Source organism: Ipomoea nil, unplaced genomic scaffold, assembly GCF_001879475.1.
Source record: "Ipomoea nil cultivar Tokyo-kokei standard unplaced genomic scaffold, Asagao_1.1 scaffold3170, whole genome shotgun sequence".
In the NCBI taxonomy this organism is placed as follows: domain Eukaryota; kingdom Viridiplantae; phylum Streptophyta; class Magnoliopsida; order Solanales; family Convolvulaceae; genus Ipomoea; species Ipomoea nil.
The window spans coordinates 2,125,086-2,146,092 of NW_017619598.1; the positions used below are offsets into that span (position 1 = coordinate 2,125,086).

At 36.6% G+C, this 21,007-nt stretch overlaps 1 protein-coding gene and 1 long non-coding RNA gene across 2 annotated transcripts; one reads left to right on the plus strand and one right to left on the minus strand.

Moving 5' to 3' along the window:
- Window positions 1-4,486: 4,486 nt before the first annotated feature.
- LOC109167864 lies at window positions 4,487-4,888 on the plus strand. The gene has a single exon (XM_019316936.1). The coding sequence runs from the start codon at window positions 4,487-4,489 to the stop codon at window positions 4,886-4,888; it is 402 nt and encodes a 133-aa protein (XP_019172481.1).
- A 1,674-nt stretch (window positions 4,889-6,562) lies between these two features.
- On the minus strand, window positions 6,563-19,271 carry LOC109167950. The gene is made up of 3 exons (XR_002051953.1): window positions 19,170-19,271; window positions 10,572-10,577; window positions 6,563-6,574 (listed from the first exon to the last, which is right to left on the minus strand). It is a non-coding gene; the product is annotated as an uncharacterized LOC109167950 (long non-coding RNA).
- Between the last annotated feature and the right edge of the window lie 1,736 nt (window positions 19,272-21,007).

The following is a 21,007-nucleotide window of genomic DNA, read 5'->3' on the forward strand; positions in this document are numbered from 1 at the left end:
TAAACCTTTCTATTTTGGTTGATTATGTGGGGACTAGCTCTGGCGCGAAGCGTGCTAGTTCGAGGAATCGTTTATGGTATTCAATGATGGTAGTCGTTCCTTGTTTTAGGTGGAGGAACTCCTCGTGCATAGAAGCTTTTACATGCGTCGGGTAGAATCGTTCTCGCAAGCGTGTTTTCAGGTGTTCCCAGTTGAATCCTGGTTCTTGTCTGTAAGTGGGTCCCTCGTGGATCCACCAAAGGTCTGCCTCGTGTCGGAAGTAGAACGAGGCTATCTCTACACGTCGTTCTTTCGGGCATTCTACCAACCTCAGAATCTTGTCGAAGGTCCATATCCATTCTTCGAGGGCGGCGAGATCTTCTTCTCCCGAGAACGTGGGTGGCCGATGGCTTGAAACTTGTCGGGCGACTTCTGCGTTTGCATTTGGTGGAGTGGGTGGTGGCCTATTGTTGCGGAGGGCTACGTCGCTTAGTGCTTGGGCGACCTGGGTGAGTTGTTGTAGGGTTTGAGTCAGGGGGTCGTGTGTGGCGGGTTCCGGAGTCCTTGATTGTCTTCTGTTTGGTGCCATGTTGCTTGATCTATAGAGCCAATGTTTATAATGATTTAGAGAGTTGTACTCTTACCTTGGCGTGATAAGTGAAGGGGGGTTCTTTAAATTAGGGAGGGATTTAAAGTGAGGGGAGGTTATGTGTAGGCTTCACAATCTTGTCGTGTGTCCTAAGATTCCGAAGTCCTATGTTCCTAAATACCTAGAGTTCCAGTGTAATGTCCTAAGGTCTGGTCCTTAAGGGTCCTATCCTTGGATCAAACTTAGGCTCTAATACCAACTGTAACACCCCGGAATTTTGAAACTTTTAAAACTTATGTAACAAAGGTAATTTCTCATTAAGTCCCTAAAGTAAACATAAGAGTACGGGGTGCTATGCCACACCTGAGTTAGAGAGCTCAGGTGCACAGTCAAACTAACTAAAATCCTCAAAGTAAAGTCAGTACATGAACATGGCACGCAGGCTGAAAAGGGGAAACTAACTACTCTACGCTTCAGGTCTCTAGCGCGCTCCGGTGTCTACTCAGCTGTGCCTGAAAGCCAAATATATCTGTTCAGCGAGAGATGCTGGTAACCCACTCCAAAGCGTTGAAATACATTATAGATAGATATATATAGATATACGAAAATCATTTTGAATCAGGAAGATATATACTTAAGAGGCACTAGTTTCAAAACCAGGAATGGACTCAGCAAATAGGGTAAGCAGACACACAATAATAATAGAATCATCATAAAGGATATGCAACTAAGGTCACAGTATATGTCCACATCAATCATATCATCATTTAATCATCATTCAATCATCATTCAATTATCATTCACTCATCATTTCAATTATCATTCAATCATCATTTATGACACTCAATCACACTGCTCTGGCGCCACGGGACCAATCGCATGTCCCGAACATGAGGGTTACTGCGTATAGCATTAACACGGTCCCGCAGCACCCTTCCTCATACCGCGGCATGAAGGGAGTTGATCGCAACCAACCCATAGAGGACCGCTGACGAACTCAACGTCGTACCACAATTCGACACACCGCTGACGCGCACAGTCGGTGGACCGTGATCCCCTTTACAAGGGGGGACTTACGACCCTACACACCGTTGATGCGTACAGTCGGTGGACCGTAGCGGATCAATCCCGACACACCGCTGAGCTAGACTCAGTCGGTGGGCAAAGATCCTCGGAGACTACAACCCTACACACCGCTGTCCCATCACTCGGTGGATCGCAGCTAGCCATAGCCCTACACACCGCCTGATTACTCAGGTCGGTGGACTACAGCCTTCCTCGTTTTCTTGGCCCTACACACCGCCTGGCGCATCCAGGTCGGTGGGTCATAGCACCGAGGCCCATGTGGACCGCAGCCCAAGAAATGAGTCAATTCGGCCTTCAGCCGACTTCTGAGCCTTAGCTCAGGAATAATCCATTTGGCCTTCAGCCAATTCCGAACCTTTAGTCCGGGAACAATCCAATCGGCCTTCAGCCGACTTCCGAACCTCAGTCCGGGAATCACCCAATTGGTCTGTAACCAAAATGGGGGATCATGCAACACATAACACATAGGAGCACGTAATAGCATTTTGGGAGGGGAAGACAAATAAATAAACTTACGTGTGGTTGTTCACATACTAAGAATAGTCCTAAGGGCTCATACAACTTCCACCTAGGTCAACGGGTTACCAATTCTACTAGCATGCAATCCCTAAGACTCATTTAACCTACGAATGGTTCCCGCAACATCAAACTACACTCAAGCACGACAAACGTGGTCCGTTGGGACACCATGGGGGAGCGGGGAACATCAAACGGGGAAGCCGAAGACCTGTGGTGGGGTACGGACCAGCGGGTAGCCGATGGGTGGGGGTCACCCGCCGGCTGCCCGCCGGAGGGCACGGTTCCGGGCAGCGGGTTGCCGGCGGGCAGACGGCTGCCCGCTGCCGGGTGGTGTCCTTCGGGCAGCGGGTAGGTGGCGAGTTCCCCTACCCCCCCACTGACTTTTTTCTCATATATTCGTCCCGGGAACCTTTGTGGAACCCGAAACCATGCTTAGACACTTTTAAACGCGAATAACGACACCACGTAGGCAATTAACGAATCAAAAGCAAGAATCACGTATGACTCATCCTATCACGACTTCTAAATATAAACAACACCCGAATATGCGAATTCCCATCCAAATATGTATCAAGAACATCCCAACACAAATCCCCAATTCAACCTAGGGCTCTAATCCCACCCAAATCATCAAGATCATATTTTACCTTTAACATCAAGAAATATCAAGATTCGTCAAGAATTATCACATCAATATCAAGAACTTCTTTTCAACATCAAGATTATCAAGATTATCAAGAAAGCACATAGATCATCTTATCAATCATCAAGAACATATCACAATTAACATAGAAGAATTTATCAAGACACAAGAATGTAGAGAGAGGCCAAAGGAGGAGATTATAGCGAAGAAAATAGGTTTTGTTGAGACAAGGGTTACCTCTTAGCCTTAATTAATTTCCTTGGCTATGAAGGGTCTTTCTTTAAGATTTCTCCTTTCTTGATTTCTCCTTAGGGAATTCTTGGAACTTCTTGTGTGGTGAGAGATTATTTGTGGTGTGAGTTCTAGGTGCCTCTTATGTCCCTATTTATATATCTAAGAGTCATATTTAGGATCAAAATGGTATGGGCTTAGCTAATTCTATTTCCTATAGGACTAAGGGTTGGATTTTGGGATAAGGGCCCATGGACTATGGTGGACCCCTCTTTAGCTAATTAATGGATTTTAATTCCCTTTTGAGGGTGAGTAGTTAATTAATTAATTTAGTTTAGGGGTCGTAACACGGGGTGTTACACAAACGATTCCGAATGAAAGTGACTGCAATTCAGGAAAACACAGGCTGGGAGAAGAAGAGTGTGTGAGGGCTTATGGGCAATCTACATACCTATGAACTTCAAGTGCTAGCTGATGATGATTCTGCAGTCAACAAAAAAGGCAAGTCAGTGGCTTTTGGTGCTGAAGCTGATCGAGAATCTGACACAGATGACATAGATGATGAAGCGTTAACCTTGCTAACAAAAAATTTCAAGAAAATACTGAAAGGTTTCAGTCGAAAGATCCAAGGACAACCTAACAGAACACAGTACAAAAGTGGAAACTCCTCATTTCAGAAAACAGAACCATCCTCCTTCACACAGAACAGTCAGTCCCAGACTGGCCGAACAAGGCAAATCAGAAGTACGCCAACAGACACGGTTAGAACTCTAAACCGATCAGTGCAATGTCGAGAGTGTGAAGGATTCGGACATATACAATCTGAGTGTGCAACATATCTCAAAAGGAAGAAAGCTATGTCTGTGGCGACCCTAAGTGATGATGAAGAGGAAGCAACAAATGACCAGTCTGATGATAATGTGGGACATTTCGTAGCGTTCTTCACAGCTACAGACAATCAATCAGAAAAGAATGAAACTGATGAAGAATCGTACATATCAGATGATTTTGAAGAGAGACATATTCAACTAGAAATGGAATTTGCTAAACTAGTTGGAAGTTGGGAACAACTGGTAAACATAAACAAGAATCTGAATGAAGATCTGATGCAGCGAGATGAACTCCTGAAGAAACTAAACACTGAGCTAGTCACAAAAGAAGATCTTATTACTCAGATACGATCTCGAGAGGGAAAGCTGATAAAAGAACTGGAGGACCTGAAGAAGAACATCAAGATGATGGATACTACTTCTACTTTAGACAAAATTCTGGATTCGGGTCGAAATCCAAATGATAGAAAGGGACTCGGGTTTGAACGATGACAGTCCTCGAAGACAGCACCTGTGTTTATCAAAGAAGGTACATCAGTGGGTAACTCAGTGCATAGTTATGAACAAGGTCAATCATCACGGTCAATTCAGACAAATCAGAAAGGCACCATGCACACTCGGATTACTGAGACTGAGTCTGGCAGGGTCAAATTTCAATCTCAGTACTCAAGGTTCAAGAATAAGTTTGTAAAAGTTAGACAATATGTACCCATTTGTCACTACTGTCAAACAAAAGGACACACCCGACCTGAATGTTATTTCTTCTACAGAGATCAGAGGAAGGAGAAATATCAGAACAAGTCTATTACTCCCTTCACAAGACAGGTTTGGGTGAGGAAATCAGAAGTAATATGCTATCCCACAATCGTTCTGACCGCCTCTATGACTGAAGCAAAATGGTATTTCGACAGTGGGTGTTCCAGACATATGACTGGGAATGTCAAGTGTCTCATGGCTGTTCAACCCAACAGTGGATCAGTTACGTATGGGGGCGGCCAAAAGGGAAGATAGTTGGAAAATGTACTCTAAATGTGCCAGGGTTGCCACATTTGGACGAAGTTTTCCTAGTCAGTAGGTTGAAAGCAAACCTTATTAGCATCAGTCAGCTATGTGATCAGAATTGGAATGTGTGCTTCAATTGAGACTGCTGTAGAGTCTGTGATAAAGCAAATCAAGTTGTGATAGAAGGAACTGACTCTTCTGACAATTGTTATGTTCTGTCAAATGAAACTACTTGTCTAATACCTAAAACAAACGAGTCAAAACTGTGGCATCGACGATTGGGACACATAAACTTCAGAGACATGGACAAAATGATTAAATTATATGCTATACGTGGGATACCTAAACTCAAAATAGAACAGGAAGGAGTTTGTGGTGCGTGTGCCATTGGGAAGCAAATAAGAGCTCCTCACAAAGCAGTAAAGATAATCACTACTGAGAAATGTCTAGAACTGGTTCATATAGACCTTATGGGACCAACTCAGACTGAAAGCATTGGCGGAAAGAAATACATCTTTGTGTGTGTAGATGATTTCTCTCGGTTCAATTGGGTATACTTTCTGAGAGAAAAGTATGAGGCATTTAATGCCTTCAAAACTCTATGCATAAGAGTACAAAAAGAAAAAGACGAGCCCATTATAAAAATCCAAAGGCTGAGAAGTGATCATGGAAAAGAATTTGAGAACTCCTTATACTAAGATTTCTATTTAGAAAATGGGATAGCTCATGAGTTCTCTACTCCTCGAACTGCATAACAGAATGGTGTTGTGGAAAGAAAAAATCAGACCTTACAGGAAATGGCAAGAGTAATGTTACACGCATCTCATCTGCCACAACATTTCGGGGTTGAAGCAGTGCACACAGCGTGTCATACAGTCAATAGAGTCTATCTCAGACCAAGTACGTCTCAGACACCATATGAAATATGGAATGGAAGGAAGCCAAACTTGAAGAACTTCCATGTATTTGGAACAAGATGTTATGTTCTAATTGATAGGGAACTAAGAGGAAAATTTAAACCCAAGAGTGATGAGGACATCTTTCTTGGAAACTCTCCAAACAGTCAAGCTTATAAGATTTACAATAAAAGAACTCAATCAATCATGGAATCAATGAATGTTGTTATAGATGATAATCCAGAAGAAGCATATGAAACTATTGTTATTGATCCAGAGACAGATCTCCCTATTAGTGATTCGTCAAAAACATCTGATAAAATCAAATTGTCTGACACACATGATTCATCTGAAGAAGATAAAGATAGCCCTGAACAAGAAAATTCTCTCTCGGATGGTGATGGTAAGAATAAGCCCACCAGAACTCAGAAAAATCATCCATCAGACAACATAATTGGTAATCCAACAGATGGAATGCACACCAGAAGCCGGATGAGAAGCAATCTGATAGAAATATCCGGCTTTGCCTGTTACACCTCCAAAATAGAGCCAAAAAATGTGAAGGAAACCTTGCAGGATGACTTATGGATTAAGGTAATGCAAGAGGAGCTACATCAGTTTGAACGAAATCATGTATGGGATCTGGTACCAAGACCTGACCATGTTAACGTAATCGGAACAAAGTGGATCTTCAAAAATAAAACTGATGAAGTAGGTAATATTGCAAGAAACAAGGCTCAGTTAGTTGTTCAAGGATATACTCAAATAGAGGGAATTGACTATGATGAGACGTTTGCTCCTGTTGCAAGACTGGAGTCAATCAGAATCTTATTGGCAGTAGCTTGTATTCTGGCATTCACACTGTTTCAGATGGATGTCAAGACAACATTCTTGAATGGCTATCTGCATGAAGATATTTATGTGGCACAACCTAAAGGATTTGAAGATCCAGTTCACCCTACTCATGTCTACAAGCTCAGAAAAGCTCTCTATGGACTCAAACAAGCTCCAAGGGCATGGTATGAACGTCTGACACAGTGTCTGTTGCATCATGGGTATAATCGAGGTAGTGTTGACAAAACTTTATTTGTTAAAACCACTGGAAGTCATGTTACTATAGCTCAGATTTATGTCGATGACATTGTTTTGGATCCACACTACAGAAATATACTGATGACTTAGTGAAAGTTATGAAAGACAAATTTGAAATGTCCATGGTTGGTCAACTGACTTACTTTCTAGGACTTCAAGTTAAAAGAGTCATGAAGGATACTTTATCTCTCAAGAAAAGTATGCTAAGAATTTAGTCAAAAAGTTCGATCTCGAATCATGCAAAACACCAGGACTTCTATTTCCACCTCCACAAAGATATCAAAAGATAATACTGGTCCATCAGTTGATATCACAGTCTATCGAAGTCTGATTGGAAGTCTGCTCTATTTAACCGCCAGTCGACCAGATATAATGTTTAGTGTTGGGATGTGTGCAAGATATCAATCTGATCCCAAAGAGTCACACTTGATAGCTGCTAAACGGATCTTGAAATATATCAAGGGTACAATTCAATATGGGATATGGTATTCCAAGGACAGTGAACTCAGTCTGATTGCATACTGTGACGCTGATTGGGCAGGAAATATTGACGACAGAAAAAGTACATCAGGTGGATGCTTCTTTGTTGGTAAAAATTTAGTATCATGGCTAAGCAAGAAACAGAATTCAATCTCTCTAAGTACAGCTGAGGCAGAATATATAGCAGCGGGAGGATGTTGCACTCAACTGGTCTGGATGAAGCAAATGCTTCAAGATTATGGTCTCACTCAAAGGACTATGACACTTTACTGTTACAATGTCAGTGCCATAAACATTTCAAAGAATCCAGTTCAACATTCCAGGACCAAGCATATTGATATAAGGCATCACTATATCAGAGATTTGGTAGAATCAAAGGAGATAAAATTGGAATATATTCAAACAGATAAGCAATTGGCAGACATACTGACTAAGCCTCTAGATGCAAACCGGTTTGAGATTCTCAGATCTGCTCTGGGGATCTACAGGATTTATCAGTAAGGCAGAACAGTAGCATAGAAGGAGAGTGTATGATGTTCTCAATCTCGAGTCAAAATTACATCTTTGACTTCCTTTTTTATCTCTCTTCTATTTTTGTTAACATAATATCTTAACCTTGATTACCAAAATTAAATTGTCCCATTCAAATTTCAAATCTTCCGTTTCATCCCTAAAAAGGAGTTATACCGTTGCGTCAATCACATCACAGCTGCATGCATTCTAACAGCCGCATTGAACAGTGTTCATCACCCTTGGGATTATATATTTCTTCTGATCAATATTAGTAGAAGAAGAGTTCTAAGCACTACTCTGTTCTCTGTTAATCCTCTACTGGTTCTCTGCCTAGGGTTTCCATTCTCTTCCCCAAATCTCACAAAAATGGCCGATGCAATAAGGAATATCATTATCAAGTTGGGAAGGAAAATCCACACACCAGAAAACGCAACGAAGCATGTGAAAACTCTCCTCCAACTTGCAATGAAAAAGAAGTTGAAAATGGACTCTGCTCTCCATGATGAGATCATTGTGACGGTGATTTCAAATTACCCTGAGTTCTATACAGACTGGTCGGATGATGATACAAGCGATCTTCTGATGATGGCCTCAGAAGCAAGTGACGATGATAGCCCTGCCTCCATTGCTGAACCTGAAGATGGAAACCGAGCTGGGGCTTTCCTCCAGTATTTTGCCTAAAGAGCTCTGGAATCGGAAGAAGTCTCGCGTCAAATGGCAGAGGCCCGTTCTCTCTACCTTCAAGCTGCACAGGACGAAGCCAAACATCGTCTTGAGATTCTACGAAACAGGTTCAATACTTCTGAAACCCCTATCGAAATTTCTCCTGATAAGCCTGCTGATTTACTTTCTGATGATATTGAGTCTGCTCTGGCCGTTACAAAACCTGATACTGAACTGAATAAGCCCGCAAAAGTTGTTCTTGACAGTGAGTCGGAGGAAAAAGGTCAAAAATCTGATAAGGTAGATAATTTGAGTCTAGTTGTTTATTCTGCTGATATTGTGCACTCTACGCTTTTTGCTGGTCCTGTGTCTGATGTTATTAAGTCCACAAATGAGGTTTGCCAAGTTGATAGTCACATAAGGTATCCGCTGAGATTGAAGCTGAAAATCTATAAGCCCGCGTCCTTCTGATTCGATTGATGGTGTTCCTGTCTATACATCCACTACTTTGGCTGAGAGTCTTGATCACATTCGACACTTTGCGGGTTTACCCTCTTCCTCTGTGCCTAAACCATACAGAGTTATTCCTCCTGTTGATCCTTCTGGGCCGATAGATAGTGATGATGAGAAAATCCTAGATGAAGTATACGGTCCTCATGCCCCATCCTCTGGTCCCATTAGGCCCCTTACAGTGGAAGAGACAGCACATCCGGATTCCACTACCTTAAGAATTAGAGAAGTCTCCAAACTTCTTGGATCTTCATCTACTCTTGTGTCTGAGACAAGCAACTCAGTTTCTCCTAACCTTACTGATCATTCTCCTGCTAGAGAAACAAGGAAATCCAAACGCAAAGGTAACCCAGAAAGAGTAGCTTTGGAAACTGGTGATGATAATATTGAGACTGTTCAACCAGAGAAAAGACGAAGATCAGCCGAGTCAGTGCAGGCTGTGAGTGACCCACTAGTCCAGCAAGTGTTTAAAACCTTGAGGTTGTCAGTCAAGACTAAGGCTCCTGCTACTGTTTCAACCATTGCTACCAAGAAAATGAAAGCCACAACCCGGTCAAGAGGAAGGAGTGTCGCCCCTGATGTACATGCTGCGTCTGACAGCACGACACCTCCATTTACAAGCCACAGTTTGTTTCTGCAACAGCTCAAGGAAAGTGGTCCAGCCACTATGGTGAGACGGGAGCTTATTGTTTAGAGATCAGTTGATGAGAATCAATTAAATTCTGTCTGTGATATTTTACCCCTGTTGAGTGAGGTTGGCCTTCTGAAGACTGTAAATTCAATTTGTCCCTACTCGAAGCTGTTGACCTACGAGTTTTATTGCAATCTGAATGAAGAAATTGACAACCTTACGGGAACACGGTGCCAGCAGATTTTCATCAGAGGAAAGTGGTATGTATTCGGCCCATACATGATTAATGACTACTATGGCTTGAAGGTTGTTGACGAAGAAGAAATTACAGACTAGGATTTGGTTGCTAGAACTCTCACTGGTGGTCAGACTCCAGCATGGCCTACAGGTGATCCTGACACCATGTCAAGCTCAGTGTTTACCTCTAAGTATGTTATCCTGCACCGTATTGCGCTGCACAATTAGCTCCCTTCTGCACACTTTCATACTATAGGGAAGCAACTAGCTGCTCTTCTGTTCAGAATCGGCACCAAGATGTCAATTGATCTGGGAAGATGGATCTTCTATCACATTCTCACCCTGATTCATCCAAGAGAACAAAAGGTAAGACTGCCTTATCCCAATCTCATCTTTGGCATTCTGACGTCACAGCGCCTGGTACCAATGCCAAGTGAGATTATTAATCCATCTCTGCTCTATACTGTTGATCTGCGACTTTTGATTGGCAAGCATATCCGGGATGTTACACCAGTTCATGATCCTCCATCATCTGAAGCTGACACTACTGTTCAGGACTCGCCACATGCTAGAGATGTGCAGTTATCCCTACGTCTGAAGGCTCGAGTGTCTGAGCTAGAGACCGTGAATAGCATTATCACGAATCAGCTTAATGCAGCCCGTACTGAACTTGCGACTGTTTTGCTCCGATTGAGCTTGACTGAGTCTGCTGCTGCTGAGAATGTGAAGTCAGAAAGTGAAGGTCCCTCGAATGCTTAATGATTCCTTTGTCTATCTTTGGCAAAAAGGGGGAGTGCCTAAACTCAGGGGGAGTTTTTGTTGTTAGTATCTTCTGGCCCTGTCTGGGCGTGTTTTTGTGATGGCCCCATTGTGAAGAATATTACCTATTTTCGTCTAGCACGGCTTGTGTGCTGTTATTTTTAAGGGTTGTATGTCGGACTTTATTCCCTTTATGCGACAGTTGTTCTCTTTTATATCTTTAGCTAAATGTTTGGTTCTTAGTCGAGTTGTTTTGCCAAATAATAGCCAAAGGGGGAGTTTGTTAGTGTTTTATTTGTTTAAAAACCCCAACATATAATTGGCAATATTATTATGGCAAATTAAGATATGGTTTAGCTTGGTGTCTATTTTCTCTTAAAGAAGACTGATTGATCAGGTTCATAAACAGACGCATGACACTGAAGATCTGATAAAGGAAGATATTTCCAAAAATGCTTAACGCGATTTGAGAAGACAATTTTGGAAATAATATCAGCGGATCTGTTTTGAAAGGTATGGACCGATTCTTAAAGATTGCATTCTTCACAAATAGTCCTACCATCTACAATCAAAGATATTTTTCGAAAGTGTTCTTCCAAGGAAGTATAAGTATCCTCTTTCGGTCAAGAATTAGGGTTACAAGTTTAAGAAGGCAAAAACACTCCATGCTACACAGAAACATACATCTTTGATTATCATGTCTCTTCTCAAGATAATGAGTTCTTGGTGATTATGAAGAAGAACTTGAGAAGAACCAACGTTGCTTAATCGAAAGGACGCGAAGATCACTCAGTTGTGGGAACAACATGGGACTGCGTCATTGAAGCGGACTGCATCAGAGTTAGCTCTCCAATTGACGGGATTTCATTGTACTTCTGCATGCGTGGCTCTCCAACTTCAACAATCCACTAAACCTTTGTAGACTGGGTACGTACCTTGTGTGGGGCACTTGGGTGAGATTATATTTTCTCTACCTTTGTACATTGGATTATGAGTTAGTGGATTGGACGCCTCGGTGATCGTCCCCCAGATGTAGATACACACTGTATCGAACTGGGTAAACATCGTATGTGTTGTTTTATTATCTGCTCTAGTTTTCCTCCATAAACTAATCCGCAATCTAACTAACGGTCTGACTATTCACGTCTCTGAATCAGTCAGTCCAGTATACCAGTCGATTATCTCTAATAATAATCTTAATCTGAGGAAATGCAAAATTATAACAACAACAACAACAACAACAACAACAACAACAACAACAATAATAATAATAATAATAATAATAATAATAATAATAATAATAATAATAATAATAATAATAATAGTAATAATAATAATAATAATAATATATTTTGTACAAGGGCATTTATGTCTTTTAAACATATATTCCTTTTATATTCTTTAACCAACCAAACGTTGGAATACAATTCCAAAAGTTTATTCCTTCAGCGAACCAAACAACAGAATACAATTCTTATTCTATTCCTTACCTATTCTATTCCCTATGGAATAGCATTCATATTCCCTCCAAATTGGTTCTGTGAACCAAACGGGCCTCAAAAGCGGTGGTCGAATGGGTAGAGTATGAATTGTGTACCTTGTCACAAAAAAAAAATAAATTCTTGCCATCGTTTCTTGCATGGTTTGTAAGATAAGAGTGGTGTTTACTCAGTAGACAAAATTAGTTAGTGGCTACGGGTTTCCCTCATCATCACATCACATAAATAATAATAATAATAATAATAATAATAATAATAATAATAATAATAATAATAATAATAGTACAATACAATTCATTTTCTATTGAAATATAAATTAAATAAACATGTTAAATTTCATATTTAAAAATCTTAAATTTTCTATTTATGTTTTAATATTTAAAGCATTGCAATTTATTAAAGAAAAAAAAAATGACTTCAATTCATTTTCTATTGAAATATAAATTAAATAAACATGTTAAATTTCATATTTAAAAATCTTAAATTTTCTATTTATGTTTTAATATTTAAAGCATTGCAATTTATTAAAGAAAAAAAAAATGACTTGGATTTAGTTTTACCAATTCAGACGAAGTGAATCTTTGAAATTGTGGGGAGTGAATCATAAGATTGTCTACAGCATCCAGTGCAATGAAGAAAATGTAAAAGAAAAAGCAAAACCAAGTAACTTAACAAAAGAATTGGGAAATTAAAGTAATTAGATACCTTTTCTTCATACTTCAAATATACTCAAAGTATAACCAATAAAAATAAAAATAAAAAAGCATTATTAGTTAAACAAATGACTGGAAAGATAGAACTTGCTAGTTCCTGCTCTTTTTCTGTTTTCTTCTAAACAAAAAGCATTCTCTTTTGCAAAGGAAATCATGACATCTTGTGTTTTGCTCTCTCCTGACGGTATTATTTGATATATGCTGAATCATTTAGGGTTCGTTAGAAAATGGGAAAATGATTTTGAAGTCATTTTTGGGATTTTTTTTTTCGTATTTTGGTATTCAAAGAAAATAAAGTCAAAAGAAAAATATTTACTCAAGTTAACGGAAAAATGTCTAATTTTATGAAAAATGTCTTCTAGATTTTTAGTTGAAAGACATTTTCTAGATTCTTTATTTTCTCGTCTCTCTCTTCTCCATCATCTCTCTTCAAGCTAGTCTCAAAATTATTATTACAACCACCATCACCACCACCACTACACCACCGTACCCTATTATTATATGTGAGAAAAGAAATCAATTTTAATTAAATATATCTATTGATGCTCCTTCACATTAGAACAATGAGAATTCTATAAGAGAAAAATATAAGAATCCGAAGAAAATTAAATTTAATTAGTAAAGGAACTTCGTCACTTCTAAAATTTCGTAAAGAGCTCCATCTTGAAGAGATCCATACTCAAGGGGGTCGGAAACCCCTAATAAGTTTATAGGTGCACCAAATAATCATAATGCTTGTGATGAGGAATGAATAGATATAAATATATTTGGAAAATGACAAGAATCTAGTTGAATTAGAAATTGTCATGAATATGAGAGTAATTTATAATAAAAATATAACAGTTGTCGACAACACACACATTTGCCTTTGCCTTTGCAATTGCTCATGTTATATGATAATCTGGACCCAGAACTTGAAACAATAGGGGAGCGCTAGAAGCATGAGCCATAGATATTCCAAATAGAAAAGAACAATTCAAATATAGCTTAGCTCACTAAGAAGAAATATATTATCTTTATAACATGTATACCAAAAAATATTATCCCTACGGGTTACAAATGGGTGTTCATATGATAGAGAAATGAGCATATATAATTAGGTGATGTGACATAAAAATAGATTATGAACATTAAAGGATGATTTTCCACTTTTTCCCAATATAAAAAGCACGCCAAAAAGCTAAGTTTTACGGAGCTCAAGTTAGACAACGGTTGGAAAATCTAATATGGACAACCTAACACACAAAACCATTAGTCATTACACATTGGATAAATACTACCCGTTTTGAATTTATTTTTGTCCAACGAAAGAGGTGTTGGTCGTTTTCATAAATTTTACAGGATCAGAGAAGAGTGGAGTAGACTCAGTTAGTCGAATCACTATAAAAGTTCTCTATCTCTCTTTTACTTTACCATATTTACTTTCGCGTTTACATTTACAAATCTCAAAATCTTAACAAGACAAAAATGTGCCATAAAATATTTAAAAGGGTATAACCTAGTTCCGCTGTATACTCTAACTTAAATTTTGACCAAGTAATTTGAAATACAACATCACTCTTCTTGGAGTAGTGACCAACTCTTAATTAATTTCCTAAGCTTTGCACCTAGAAAAGAAATTCAATATCACAACTCTATTCACCCGTCCTCTAGACTTGGTTACATACCATTCAGGAACAACACACACACATACACAAACATAGACACAGACACATACACACACACACACACACACACACACACACACACACACACACACAGGGGTAGGATCAAATGATCAGGCGAGAACATGGTCCTTCGGTAAAAAGTAAGGACTGATCCTAGCCACCCATCAAGAATTATCAATGGTTGAAGATTTTATAAAAATAAAAATAAAAAATACAGGGGTTAATTTTATAATTATTGAAAATTTTTAAAATTTTAATATTTATAAAAAGAACATCGCCCTTTTCTCTTATTTTCTAGCAACCCTCAATCGTTGATCTATCTAAATGGATGGATTAGATCAGCCTTCACTTTTTACGTGGGAGCATCTTCTCACCTGGATCTTCCCCTATATATGCGCATGTTTGTATGTGTGTCTATACTAAAGAGAGAGGGGTTAAGTGAAAACAATGCATTTTGTAAAATCTAGACTCGTACTAACCACCAACCCGAACCTATACCGTATCCTTTCATCATTTCCGTCCCAAAATCTCCATAAAATAATAATCTTTTCGTAGGATTATTATTATTGAATTTTACCAACGTTATATCCAAAACTACTAGTTCTGCAACTTGCACTACTAATTCACGTTCAGTATTGTTAATAATTTTAGTTTTTTAAGTTAATAATTATAGCAATATGTAGTGACAAATGGTTGGTTGTTGGGAAGATAATATAATGTTATTGTTGTTGGCAAATGGTTGACCTCAATTATGGCAATCCTACCAAGCTGATCAAACAGTTAGCTTGGTAATCATAAAATTTCTAAGTTCAACTTAGTATGAGAATTATCTATTGGTCTTCTTTATTTGAATAAGTCAACTCAAAGTCACAAGACGGTTTCACCCAGAGTGTACCTTGGAACACAATTCAAGAACTAAATAATGCTATATATGATTGTTGAGGCTATCATGGGAGAAAAACAATAGCTATACTTTTACATTATTGTCCCTTTAATATATTAATTATTACAAACTGACATTAGATTTTAACAACTAATTACCTTGTACTTAGATGACACCTTTGTGGTTCTCTTTCAGGGAAGATCATAGAATTGTTACACAATGGATTAAGGTTAGTTCACCTTTCATTATGAATTCTGGTTCAAAAATTATGTCTTTAGTTAATAAATTATGTGTTTGTAAATAAATTAAAGACATAATATATTAATTGCGGGTGCATTACTTTAATTTTCTCCAGCAATAATTGAAATATTAAGTTGGGAGGCACCATTTTAAACTTAATAGCAACTTCCAATATTTTATTTTATGCTGCACATTTTGATGGCCTCTGCCACTTGCACTACTAATTCAAATTTATAGGAATACTAGTTTTTTGCGCGCATTGCGTGATTGGAATAATGCTCAATGTTTTTTTTTTAAAATAAGTATTTTAAAGTATATTAAAGCAAGATTATATTGGAATGGTTCATGCATAAATAATTGAATGTTGAAATTTGCGTATTTAAATAGGTAATTCTAAGTTTACAAATGCAAGATAATATAGTCAAGATTGATTATAATTGTCAATAAAATAACTGTATAGGTATGGTTGAAACCAAATACAGGAAATAAGGGAGAGAAAATAAAAATTAGGGCAAAAAATATTAAATATATACTAATATTGAAGAGCTAACGGTTGATTACCAAACAAAGACATTGCGAGATAGTTTCTCACTTCAATTTGTTGTGTGATTTGAATACTCTTTTTGTCAATAAATTTTCCAAGTAGTTAATATGATTGGCTTATATATATATATATATATATATATATATATATATATATATATATATATATATATATATATATATATGTATATATATATATATATATATTAAAACAATTATTATTACTATTATTATTATTATTATTATTATTATTATTATTATTATTATTATTATTATTATTATTATTATTATTATTATTATTATGTCATTTTACATGTTAATCTAAACAACTAATGTTTTCAAATATCTTTTTACCAACCGAAATTTACTACTCAAATCCGCTAATATAATCCGCTAACGCTAACCGCTAACGGCTGATTGTCAAACAAGGACATTGCGAGGTAGTTCTCATTTCAATTTGTTGTATGATTTGAATACTCTCTTTGTCAACAAATCCCTCAAGTAGTTAATATGATTAGCTTTATTAATTGTATATATATTTTTAATTTTTTCATGGTATTAATAAAATACTTGGTAAATAAATATTAAACATTATTTTGTATTATAACTTTGATATTTAATTAAAAAATAGTGCACAAAAAACATAATAGATAATGTATTGAATATAATCAATTGATGAATTTGAATGTAAAGAATTTTAACATTGGAGAAAAATAAAGACAATACAACTAATAAAATTATTTCTCCTAATTAATTTATTGATAATGAATAATTATTTTTTAACAAAGACATTGTAGGGACAATATAGCGAATATAATCAATTGATGAATCTGAATTTAAAGAATTTTATATTGGAGAAAAATAAAGACAATATAACTAATGGAATTATTTCTCTTATTTAATTTATTGATAATGAATAATTTTTTTAATAAAGACATTGTAGACACATAATTCTAAATTAAAGAAATGCATATCTATTATTTTTTTTTGTAGCTACTAAATTATTATTATTTTATTTAATTTAATAAGAGTAAAATAAAGTACTAATTATGCCAACTTTGATTGGGATGAGGTTCAAACCTAAGATCTTACTTATTGAAATCAATGAGTAAGTTAACGGTGAACTAACAGAAATTAACGGAAAATATAATATTTAACGGAAAAGTTAACGGATAGTCATATTCATTAAGAATAAATTAGGAAATCTAAAGGAAAAATTAAAATCTGATCAATCTGAGCCATTCTTTTGATTAAAAAATTTGACAGTCATTTTTTCTACCCATTATAGGTCTAACTCTCTTAGGCTCTTAAACAAAATGCTCGGCAGCTACGTTACGTACGTTGGGATGAAATTGGAATGAAAGGAATAAAGGTCAAATTGACCATTGAACGTACGCGAAAGTGCAATTAGGTCACCGAACAAAAAAAAATAAAAAAATAAAAAACAATTACATCAGTCAACAAGTTAAATGTGTGTAATTTCACCTACCAGCCAATTTTCTCCCCTACCTCTGGTTACCTATTTACGTGGAGGTTGAGTTTATTGGCTTTTTTTTCCGTATTTTCTTTTCTTCCATTCCTTTTCTTCAAAGATTAGCAAGTAGCTGCAGAAGAAGGGAATGATGCCTAGCTATTGGCATTAGTGTTTGGTAAAATAGTTAGCATATCAATCAATTTTGACTTATTTGACCATTATTAACTATTTGACTTAGTTAAACAATCAATATGAATTTTTGATTAATTAGGTTTTTGTAAAAACTTATTGTTCCAAAATGCTACAATTTAAAAAGCTGTTTAAACTAACTTTTTCGATAAGCTTTTTTAGTAATTAGCCAACAACGTAACTAACAGCTAATTTACCAAACACTTTTCTACAATTAGCTAATGTTATCAACTAGTCAAACCCACTAACTCAATCAACTAACAAACACTCCCTTTGATCTTATCACTAGACTTCAATTCACATCACTTGGAGCCCCATTTTCAACTGAATCAGCAGCTGGTTTACTGAGCTACTCCACCTTAATTGATGTAGAAGAAGATGACCCTGATTTGTGCATTCACTTTAAATCCATCATTAACTCCCTGAGACATAGCTAAGAATGTGCACTTTTGACATGACTTGGACAAAAATGTGTTGATTAAAAACCCTAGACTAAAATATGTAAAGTACCAATGTCATTACCTTCTTTTCAAAACCCTATTTGAAAAGAAGGTAATAAAACTTCTTTTATTCTTCTTGCTTTGACCGTCCAAGCCTCACAAAAGAAGGGAATTACTTTGCCTTCTTTTCACTTTGTTTAATTAAAAAGTTCATTATTGCCTTCTTTACTAATATATTAATTATTTAGAATTGCAAATACCATTAATTTGTTTAATATATGTGATTATATGATCTTCAAAGCAATTAAAGAATTGATAATGCTCTTCCTAACTGCAATTTTCGGTTGTTTTTGATTTGGCTACGAAGAAGAAGCAATGATATGGTGAAAGAAGGATATGTGCATTTTTCATCTTCTACCTCCAGTATTTATGCTAGAAGAAGGAGAAAATATTTTGAGGAAAAATTAAATAAAGAGAGAAGAGGTAGTTGGAACAACCTCTTCTTTCTCTCAACGTGCGTAAATCTCAAAAAAAAAAAAAAAAAAAGTATTTCTCTCTCCTCCCACCTGCGCATTCAATGAGGAGAGAGAAGGCAGTTTTGTTTTTTTTTTTTTTTTTGGTATAAGAAGGTAACTTAATTGGTTACCTTCTTCTTAAAAACCCTAATGAGAAGAAGGTAATCAGCTTAGTACTTTACATATTTTTATTCACCTTTTTATTTCTACACATTTTTTTCTTTTGCTTTTCAAATCTGCACTAAAAAGTCAATCACCCCTCCTATCCAAGTGTATTGCCAAATTAAAGTTGGGATTCTCAATATATATAGGCTCCTGAATTCTCACCAGCCGCTGTGCATAGGACTCTGACCGGTCTTTCCTTTCTCTTACTATTATCCTCCCAGCAACAGATAAATCACAATCAAACCACGTATGCTAGAGACCACCTCCATATGTTTGTACACCAACTTTTAGATAACCACCTTTGTAGTCGGCTTTAGTTTCCATCGTTCGAAGCTACAATGCTATTTGGGATCCCAAGATCAAAATAATTCCCTCTCCGGCGAGGGAATGATTCTTTTTCCCTAGCATTCACTTCATCACTAAAACCCTGGACAAGAGTTATATATAGACTATAAATAAATTTATGGACATTCAATTCTTTACTAAATTAAATACACGTACCAAGACGCGGATGGTGCTTTCGTGGCGGCCAAGAAAGGCCCTCTACCATTGTGTCAGGGACCTTTTATGGCGGAAGCCTATGCGTGTAACACTACTGGAAATTATGGAATTTTCGACCACCTGAAAGTGATCTTAAATCAAGTTGTACGGTGGATTAATGTGCGTGAGGTTTATACTTAATGTGCGTGAGTGTTATGCTTAATGTGCCTGAGATTTGTACTGCGTAATGTTAATGTGCCTAAGTATTGTGATTAATATGCGTAAGATTTGTGCTTAATGTGCGTGAGTAGTTCAGAATTACGAGCTCAGAAGGAAGAAGAACAGAAAACTCACGCACATTAACGTCCAAGCTTCTTATTACTTCTTCCTTTAATTTGGCCATGGATTCTGGATTATCAGCTACTTTCAGTGCAGTTGAATGTTTATATAGATGACGCACGCACAGCAAAATTTGCACAGCAACTAAGTGTGGATTTCTGTTGTATTATTCCCATAATTCTTAACCACCATAGCCCGCCTTCGCATCATCATCATCAGGGAGGGGACAATGACTACTGGGGATGGGGAAAAGCTGACATTCATATTTTCTGCTGCATTTTACACATTCACGCACATTAAGTACAAATCTCACGCACATTAAGCGCAACACTCACGCACATTGAGTACAAATCTCACGCACATTAATCAACAGCACAATCGCACGGGAAGCATTCAACCGCACGGGAACCTTTCACTATATATATATATATATATATATATATATATATATATATATATATATATATATATATATATATATATATATATATATATATATATATATATATATATATATATATATATATAAGCGCACTCGGGTAAGAATTACTGTCCAGGAGAGAACTAGGAATTAATTTGAGTCATCTTTTGAGAAAGATCTAACGAATCATAAGTAATTTTTTAAAAAAATGCAATGAACGGAAACGTTCCCAATGTCACGAGCAGCCAAACATCATTGCTTAATAATTAAACCAAGATGCGAAAATAAATAAATAAGCATACAATTACCTCTCAAGATTAAACTATTCTTAAATAAATAAATAAGGTATTATATATATGCTAATAAATTCACTCATTTACATAATACAATGAATAATTTTAATTACAAGAGTAAATTACAAATATCTCCTTAAAACATTCGGACTAAATATCTAGCAAATAATGAGAGAAAATTTGTTTTTCTCCCACAGTTCCATGATATTTTGGTCATATATATATATATATATATATATATATATATATATATATATATGAGTCATTCATCAGAAATTTTAAACTAATGTTATGTGTATTCTCTGGAGTTCAATCATTCATTCACTGAAATTCAATGCATCATTGATAGAGAACAATTAAAATTCAATCACTCATATATTGCCCTGAATATAATGAGAAAACTGTTGAGTATATAATATATAAACATAAATGTGCAATTCAACAATTAGCTTATAATTAGACTTTTAGTTAAGATGGAGTACATGC

Coding starts and splice junctions, on each gene's coding strand:
- LOC109167864 (XM_019316936.1), top strand. CDS start 4,487: ATGCACACTCGGATTACTGAGACTGAGTCTGGCAGGGTCAAATTTCAA.